This window comes from Phyllostomus hastatus, unplaced genomic scaffold (genome assembly GCF_019186645.2).
Source record: "Phyllostomus hastatus isolate PE091 unplaced genomic scaffold, TTU_PhHast_1.1 phas_contig_196, whole genome shotgun sequence".
In the NCBI taxonomy this organism is placed as follows: Eukaryota; Metazoa; Chordata; class Mammalia; order Chiroptera; family Phyllostomidae; genus Phyllostomus; species Phyllostomus hastatus.
In genome coordinates this window covers 22,587,010-22,596,090 of record NW_025333709.1, presented here as the reverse complement: position 1 = coordinate 22,596,090, position 9,081 = coordinate 22,587,010, and the positions used below count along the sequence as shown (strand labels likewise).

Genomic DNA, 9,081 nt, shown 5'->3' with positions numbered 1-9,081 from the left:
ACAACCTTTTTGGAATTCCTTTAGCCCAGGATTACTCAACTGGAGTCAGTTTTGTCCCTCGGGGGACATTTGGTAATATCTGGAGATGTTTTGGGTTGTCACAACTCGGGGGAGAGTGCTACTGGCATTTAGCTGGTAGAGGCCAAGGATGTTGCTAAACATTCTGCAATGCAATGAATAGTCGCCCGACAATGTCGATAACGTTGAGAAACCCTGCAGTCTAGCCTGACTTTGGCACCATGAACCTCCTCATGTGGTTAGGTTACTCATTACGGTGTGAACTCTAAGGGCTGGATGGGGAAATGAAGAAATCAGTCGTTGCCCTCCCTAGTTTTATGGGTATGAAGACTGACGGAAGAGAAGCTGCCAAAAGTCACTGAGAGCGCCTTTGGCGGGCGGGGCTTTATCCCCTGACCCCTGAGCCTCTGAAAAGTTCCGTGTCATTTCTCTAAGCAAGGGTGGGATCTTTTATTAAATGTGCAGTGATGCTCCCCTACTACCCTTAGTCAGTCACGAAGAACATGGTACATACTCGTCAGGTCAGAATAACCCTAGATTGTATAAAGTATCATTTTATTTCCCTGCAAATGTATTTTCTTAAAGAACCGTGACCTTTTCTCCTGGATATAACCTCTCAAAAGGAAAGACCACTACATCTAAATCACAGAAACAGGAAATTCTACGGAGATCTTCTGCGGAAGTATTGTCCACTTTAATTAGAGTAAATACCAGCCAACTGAGTCTTACACATTTAAATCATGGTGATGAAAATTACCGCCTCAGCAGCACAGAGGAAAACAGGAAGGATTTTTACTAAGGGGAATAATCAACTGAATTCTTAGAGAGAAACTGGAAAATAACCCCAAACAAACAAATAAAAAAACCCAACAAAATACAGAATCTTATTCTAACCCATTTCTATAAATGAATAATTATTCTCCTTGGAGAAAAAATATGTAAGGAATTGTTGAGAGAATTCAAAAAGGAGAGCTGATTGCCTAGTATTCTGCATTTTGGAGGCAGAACAGTATAAGCAGAAGTTCAAGTGCAGGCCTGGAGCAAGATGATCCCGGATTTGAGTCCTGGCAGCACTGCAGAGCAGCTGTGTGACTTGGGTAAGTGCCTAAATCCCTCAAATCCTAGTCTCCACAGTGAAGATCTGTAACACTACTTCCCAAAATATGAAATTGTGAGGACTTGATGAAGGAACACAGGAAAAATGTTACTTTTTAGCCATGGGATCAGGCTAAAACCAGGCCGTGAATAAATGAGATCAATTGCTGCAATGATTTCCACCTACTGTACTTTGACTTCTGAAACAATGGAAAGATCACTTAGTCTTGCTATGTCAATTTTTATTTCCTGAGAAGAAGTATGACATCCCCTTCCTAACACAGAAGAGAACTTCCATCGCACTGGAATTTTCACATTGAATTATTAGCCAACCAGCTCTCCTTTTCCAATTTAAAATAAAACAATAAGCAAAAGCTTTTACATATGCATATGTGGGGCTTTTAAATTGTGTGAACAAGTCTGTAGTTGTAAGTATTTGAAAAATGATTTAAACTTGATCTCCCTCCTTCCCTCCCTCCCTCCTTCCCTTTATTTCTCCCTTTAACAAGATGTGCAAATGCACGTATATGGGGTTGTGTGACAATATAAAATATCTATAGAGAGAGTGTCAAGCATTTATGTTTCATGTGGAAGTCTGAGAAGGAAAATTTCAGACACTTTGGTTCCAACCCTGCCTGATACAAGGTATGAGATATCAAGCAAGTCACTTAACTATCTCTCATCTATAAAGTAAGGGGCTTGGTAGATGATTACTATGGTTTCCTCCAGTTTTAGTTACTGGATTGTATTTTTATTTTTGGAGAGTCACAACAGACATCCAATTCAAATATGTTGTTTAAAATGATCTTGTCATTATGTTTTAAAGATTTTATTTATTTATCTTTAGAAATTGGGGAAGGGAGGGAGAAAGAGAGGGAGAGAAACATCTCTTTGTCTTCTCTTGTACATCCCCCTACCGGGGACCGAACTTGAAGCCCAGGTATGCCAAACTAGTGTACTTCTGCTTTGCAGGATGACGCCCAACCAACTGAGTCACACTGGTCATGGCAGATCTTGTCTTTTTAATAGAAAGTACAATCTGCAAGAAAAGAATGAAGCATTATTGGATTTTAAAATGCTACTTTAAATTTTGAATGGATCTCTTTGTCCAAGTATTTTGTCAGTTTGTGTTCCCAAATTAGATTTTTGGCTGCAGTTGCGCAGGACCCCATGCTTAGAAGGACTCCACGATTAACTTAGTCCTCTGCTATTGCCACTTGGAAATTCCTAATGTTTGAACAAAAGGCCCCACATTTTTGTTCTATACTGGGCTCTGCAAATTACACAGCTGGCTGCAACTTACAGTTTATAGTGTAATTTCTAGGCTCAGGACCCTTTTCTTTTTTTAGTTAGAAACCTACACTGACTTCTTTCCTCTGCAGCCATTCTCAGTTTTTTATGTTGGTATAAAACTGCTTCACCACCCAGACTGCAGGACGGGTGGACAACTGTACACAGGACACACAGTGCCTGCCTGGACTTCAAAGGGCTGAGGCTCCATCACTCAGCCCAACCATCTGTAGGGGTGGAGCTTCTGTCAGTGGCAATTCCCACATTATTGCAAATGTTTGCAGGAGTCTAATAGATTGCACGGAGGACTCAGCAAAAAGTAGTCCTCCTTTGAAAATTGGAGGCTGTCAGCCATTCCTTGAACACCCCCATTGAACACCATTGAATGGCCCTGGAACACCAAGGCCATTCTCTGAACATCCCCAGTCCCCATCCCCTGGCCTTGTTGGTGTTAGTATTTTCCCAAAGCCTGACCACTCTGCTTTAAGGGTCCCTAAAGTGAAGTAAAGAGGTAACTACTCACAGACTCGGAGTTCAATCAGTGCTTGGAATGATGATTTAACTTCAAAAATCACTTCTGATCCCTTAGTGTGTGCTGTCATTTCATTATGCCAGGCACCGAGGGCACAGCTGGAAGCAAACACAATAAAGATGAGCTAATTCCAATTTATTGCAGCCAATCTGGGTTTACTCCACAGCCTGTGAAATGTGGATACTACTCAGGTCGCAGAGCTGATGTAAGGATATAAGAAGATAATAAGTGACTAGGCACTTGAAGAGTTACTTCGGGGTGAAAGTATTTGCAAGGTGTCATGTAGGCAAATGATTTTTTTTGAAAAAGCAATGTATTCCTGGAGGTATGTGGAGGTTTTTTTTTTTTTTCCCCCCAATAGGATTAGCTTAAGTGGAAGCAGAGATAGGACGAAATTTAAATGATTTGCCTTCTCTCAATTGTTGAACAGTAGAATTTGACACCCAGAGCAGCGACCCTCCAGACCAGTCACAGAGGGGAATGCCAGACGAAAAGAGATGGCAATGGAGAAAAAAGATAGTGCTCACGCCATCGTTGGCCATGTCTGCACATAGAGCTTCCTGCCCCATTGCTTTCCTGTTTCCACGTTCCCCTGGTACTAAAGCAGGGGAAGACAAGCCCACTCTGCTCCCGCCCCGGGGTCCCGGGCTGTTCTCGCAGTAGCAGTGAAACCAGACTAGGAAAAGAAGCGGTCTCGAGGAGAAGAGGCGGGTCCGGGTCTCTGTGGGCGGGGAATGACGGGTGGGGCCATGGCCTAATCCCGGCGGCTTAAGCCGCGACCAGACTGGGAAGAAAGCAGGCTGGGAGGGAAGGGGCGGGGCCAGGCTGAGGTGGGCGGCCCAGGGGCGGGGCCACGTGGGCCTCACGCGAAGTCAGGCGGAGCCCGGGGCAAGGCACGGAGAGGCGGGGCGGAGCCGAGGTGGGTGGGACTGGAGGGGAGGATCCAGGGTGGGGTAGGGTTCGCAGCGGGGCGGGGTTGCCCTGCACTAGGGCAGAGCTTAAGCACTCCGTCCTCCAGCCACTTCCAGAGCCGTGCGGTCTACTCAAGCCCTGGACAAGGCGTCCCAGGGCGGGGAGGAGGACGTAGGGACCTGGCGATGGCTTCGCGGGGACTCCCGGGGTCTGCCGTCCTCACCGCTGCTGTCTTTGTGGGAGGCGCCGTGAGTTTGCCGCTCGTGGCTCCGGGTGAGTTCTCCGTAAGCTCGGGGCTCGTTGGAGAAGGCTAAGGATAGAGACTGCAGCCCCGCTGCGCCCCCCGCAGCTGTAGTCCCGGCCAGTGGCGAAATGCGGGCTCTCAACTGCGAGCTGTCGGGGGGTGGCCCGGGAGTTGGCGGAGCCTGGCGACCGATCTGATCCCTCCCTTCCCGCCTGCGGGGCTCCCGCCTTCGCTCTGCTCGCCGGCTTCTCGGAGGACCTGTTACCCCCGCCCCCCACTTCTGAGCTGTCCCGGGTGTGGGGATCGAGCCTGGTCTTGCATGCCTCAGGTGCGCTTCCGCTCGGCACCTCCAAGCCCCGTCAACCCCTTTTGTGCCGCCCTTGTCCTCAAAGGCCGGGCGAGCGGAAGATCGTGTCACAGGGGACCGGGTGCACTGGCGCTGTCGCCGCTCCGCCCCCCCCCCCCCGTCCCGCCCCCGCTTTATAGTTTAAAACCTTGGGGAGTTTCAATTCTTTAGTTTCCAAGTTTTAATTTATTTTAGTGGTGGATGGATTCTTATAACAGGTTGGGGATTTCAGATTTCTTCTCACATATCCTGTATGAATCAGGCTTGGAAAAGGGAAGGCGCGTTTGTAAACTTAGATTTTTTTCTTAGTCGAGTCCTGTCACCACAAAAGGAACCTAATGTGGTCAGAGCAGGAAGCCACCAGCCGTGCTGATAAGGTGTCATCTCCAATGATGAATGTAGAGCAGGAATTTTTCTTTGAGATCTAACAGGATGGGTAGATTTTATGGAAGTCCTGTCTCAAACTCTTGTTTTTATAACTGTAGGCACCAGGGATTTCCCCTCTTAACTGCCACCTACTGAGTAATTTAAAAATAATAATAATAAATATATACCTTCTTGGCCAGTTGGGGTCACCACGACCTGGAATTTTAGATCAGCAAGCTCTTCTTAGCTTGAGCAGCTCCTCTTCAGGTCCAAATAATAAGCATCTGGAAGCCTTCCAACGGTGGCTGTCTCCTCCATAAAAACATACACTATTCTTCACTTTGGTTTTCCCTTTTTCATAGAAAACAGAACGTTTCCTTCCTTCTGTTAGGAAGGAAACAGAATGACACATACCCTATTTTTCGGACTATAAGATGCACTTTTTCCCCAAATTTGGGAGGAAAGGGGGGTGTGTCTTATAGTCCGAATGTAGCTTACCTGGCTTGCTGGGGAGGGGGGGGCGGCAGCCTGTTATTTATGTTATTAAATATTTTACCACATTTTTTTGCCTCAAAGTTCTTTTTGCTATTTTCCTCCTCTAAAACCTAGGTGTGTCTTATGGTCTAGTGCGTTTCACAGTCTGAAAAATTCAGTATATCTCCTGAGCCTTTATTAGCAGACACGTATTTCCTTCAGCCATCCTCCCTGGGGAGATGGCAGCTAGTGACGTGGTTATTGCACGGGAGATTTTGGTGTTCAGCCTGAGTGTCATTGCTGAGACAGGTCAGTGCATTATCAGGTTCAAACCCGACCCGAGGCTGTAGACAGTAGTTAGAGATACAAAGTTAGTTGCTCCAGAAATTGAAGAGCTTAACCTGGGAGTGAAATTCAGCACATGCTGCATGTAATCCTCCATCAACCAGAGAAAACCATCCCTAGAGTAAGTTTGTGTTTCCTTGGGCCTCTAAGCAGTGCCAGCTCTCAGGACTAGAATGAAGAAAACTCTCATCTAATTGCACAATAATCTCTCTGTCTCTTTTTTAATGAAATGGAACACTTGAAAAGAGTAAGGTGTCTAAAAAGGAAAGAATCCAGAGTATAAGTGTGTTGGGGTGACTTGAGACCTGATCAGTCAACATTGGTTACCCAGTGGAATCTAAGACAGTGTGCATGTTTGTAGAGAGTGTTAGGGAGGTAGAGAGAAAGAAATGGGAAGTGATGTTGAGTACCTGGTATGGGCCAAGTTTCGAGTTGGGCACTTCATATGCATTTGTACACTTTTTCTCATAATGCTAGGAAGTTCTTACTTCCAGTGAGGCTGCTGAGGCCCAGAGGAGTTAGACAATTGGTCCAACATCACATAGCTAGTCTATCAGCCAGCATTTATTTAATCAGAGAAGCAGAACCACTAGCAGGTGTGTGTGTGTGTGTGTGTGTGTGTGTGTGTATCTTTATATGTATCTTTATCTTTGGTAACCTAGGCAGCTTAATTCCAAAATTCATTCATTCTCTTTCTACTATACCCACTGCTCCTGAGTGAGAAAACAGAGCAGAAATCAGCCTGGGCAGTCCTGTTGAGATTCTAAGACAGGGAGTTTAAGACGAAAAATTGTAAGCAGGAGGCTATGAGAAGGTGGGCAGCAGGAGAAAGTAGAACAGATAACTGCACAGTGGGTAGTGGCCACGACTCTCACTTCCTGCCTAGTAGGAGAAGCCCATTAAATTGCTGTCTCTCAGTAACAGCATTTGAAACTCTATCCCACAAGCAGCAGAAGGGATGGTTTTTCACATCTTGGCTTATGTGTGTCCTTAAGTTCTCTGGTTACTCAACCTTTGGGCTTATTGTTTCTCTGTGTGACAGTGGGCACAGCCTTTGAGGAAGGAGTGGGCAGCAAAGGTCCAGGGGCTGGTGAATAAGAAGTGCCCTCTCCCTGGGCTCTGTGGGCTGCCATCCAGCCTCCTGACTCCTCATTTAGATGCCAAAGATAAGCTTTATTAAATTCTGGTTCTCCTTTGGCCAGATAGCTACTCAGATGTACATCGCATCAAACATAATCAGTAGACAGAATATTTTGAGAAAGCACCCCTTAAAGCTTGGGATTCCAAGTCCAAGTTTAATTTAAAGAGGAAATGAAAAATTTGAGAAGTACTTGTCATTCCCTCTCTTCTCCCCCATCCCCCACCCCACTCCAAAGAAATTAATCAAACAGCCTGTTTGGGAGTTTCAGCAGTTGAATTTGAATGAGAGAGGTCAAAGGCCAAGGTGATGGGAGTAAAAAAAAATTATTGTTACTTTTTAAAGAATTGTTTGGCTTTGAAGTTGAAGTTTAGTTATATATTGAGAAATTATTTAAAACTGACAAAATAATTAAAATTGTCATTGTTTAAAACTGTTATGTTGGGTGGTTTCTAATTATTTTAGGACACTTACATCAGTAACTGGTAAAGATTTGATGGGCTGCGGAAAGCAGGTGGAATAAGGAGTGTGGTGTGGCCACCCAGGACTATAACTGGAATTTGGAGTGAGTTCATAATAGACACTCTACTCTTTTTGAAGGAGGAATGCAATGTTTATTATACCTGCTTAGTGGCTGGCTCTGGTCTATGTACTCAGGTCATTTAATTCTTATACACTCTGTCCTGTAATAAATACTGGAATAATTTAAATATTCTTTTTTCCTAATAGATGAAAAATTGAGTATCCGAGAAGTTAGCTTGAAAAAGTTGCTCAATAAAGTATATAATTGTCTATCCCCTATGCTGTACACTTTAAACTAATACAAAATAGTATTGAAGGTAAACTGTACTTTAAAATTAAAATTATTAAAATTAAAATAAAATTAAAAAAAAGAAAAGGTCACTCAAATTTGGATTTTGACCTTGGTTAGATCTATTTAATTCTAAAGCCTGTTCTTATTATATTAGTAAATCACTTTTTTCTTTCAAGTGAGAAATTTCTTTTTATTCTAAGGTATTTATAAAGAATCACAAAGGGTAATGGCAAGATATAGCAGAAAGAGCATTGAATCTGCCGAGTCCTGGACTTGAGTCAAAAGTCAAGAAGAGGCCTTGCCACTTTTGGGAGTGTGGCTGTCTGCCTCCATTCTCTCCCTGGAAAATGGGCGTGTGCCAGCTCCCGTCTTTGCCTGCCTTTCTGGCTGCCAGTAGGGATCAAATGAACTATTGTCTTTGAAAGGCCTTAGAAAATGGCAAAGTGGTATATATTTTTTTATCCTGTGTATTTTTTTTCTGAATTTCTTCCCCAAGGTGTCCATCAGGTTGGGATGATATTATAATGTGGACCGAACTATCTAATAAATGTATACCACTAACAGTGTAAGGTTTTCATTCTGGAGGAGGGGATGGTCTTGCAATGATAGGTTCATTATGAATATATAAAAGCCCAAAGTGACACCTCAGATTTATGAGTTTGCTGCCATTGACTGGGAGGCAAGCCTCCAAATCTTCTTTTCCCATTTTCCCTCAGCTAAACTACAGTGCTCTTGGTATGTTTGGAAAATTCCCCACAAGATTTAAAGTTTGAGGAAAAGGGGATCTCATTACTCCAAGGTACTGTTACTCGCCACTGTTAGTCTGTTTCATACTGGTCTTCTCTCTCTCTCTCTCTCTCTCTCTCTCTCTCTCTCTCTCTCTCTCTCTTTTATTTGGATAGGATCATGCAAATGTAATTTTGTGTCTTGCGTTTTTCACTTAATGTTCTATATGAAGCTTCCTCCATTATCCTATACTCGAAAAATGGCTGCATCATATTCTATTTTATGGATTCACTGCATTTTACCTCATTGTGCCTCCATTTTAGGATATTTCAGTTGTTGCTAATTATTTTCAAATGACTTTTAAAACTCATTATTTCAGTGACCGTCTATGCATGAAGCTTTCTCTAGATATCGATGACTTCCCGGGAAAGGAGTTCCTGAAAAGGCATTTGGGGGTCAAAGGTGTGCATGTGATTGGGGCACTGAGGACATCAGTCCTGGGGACCTGCGGGGTGTCCCAGTCCACGTTCTCACAGCAACAGTCAAGGGACTCACTTTTCACACGGTTGGCATTTTCTTTGAAAAGTGTATTTGCTACTTTGTAGTGTAAAAATTGGTGCCTTGATGGTTTTAATTTGTATGGTTTTGATTAGTAGTGTGACGACTAGTTTTTTTTAAAAAAAAATATCCGAGCCATTTGCATATGTCTATGATCCTCTATGGGTAATTCTGAAATCTGAAAATCAAAAAATTGTTTGGAGGCTCTTTGCATGTTCTGTTG

General features: G+C 43.8%; 1 protein-coding gene and 1 long non-coding RNA gene across 2 annotated transcripts in view; one reads left to right on the top strand and one right to left on the bottom strand.

Moving 5' to 3' along the window:
• Positions 1 to 1,981: 1,981 nt before the first annotated feature.
• Positions 1,982 to 3,619, bottom strand: LOC123815974. The gene is made up of 3 exons (XR_006785195.1): positions 3,463 to 3,619; positions 2,927 to 3,033; positions 1,982 to 2,152 (listed from the first exon to the last, which is right to left on the bottom strand). It is a non-coding gene; the product is annotated as an uncharacterized LOC123815974 (long non-coding RNA).
• A 291-nt stretch (positions 3,620 to 3,910) lies between these two features.
• RELL1 (RELT like 1) overlaps positions 3,911 to 9,081 on the top strand; it is a 60,855-nt gene continuing 55,684 nt past the window's right edge. The window contains exon 1 of the mRNA XM_045834640.1: positions 3,911 to 4,120. Coding sequence (XP_045690596.1) covers positions 4,033 to 4,120 — 88 coding nt within the window. The 5' untranslated portion in view covers positions 3,911 to 4,032. The remainder of the gene's footprint in view (positions 4,121 to 9,081) is intronic.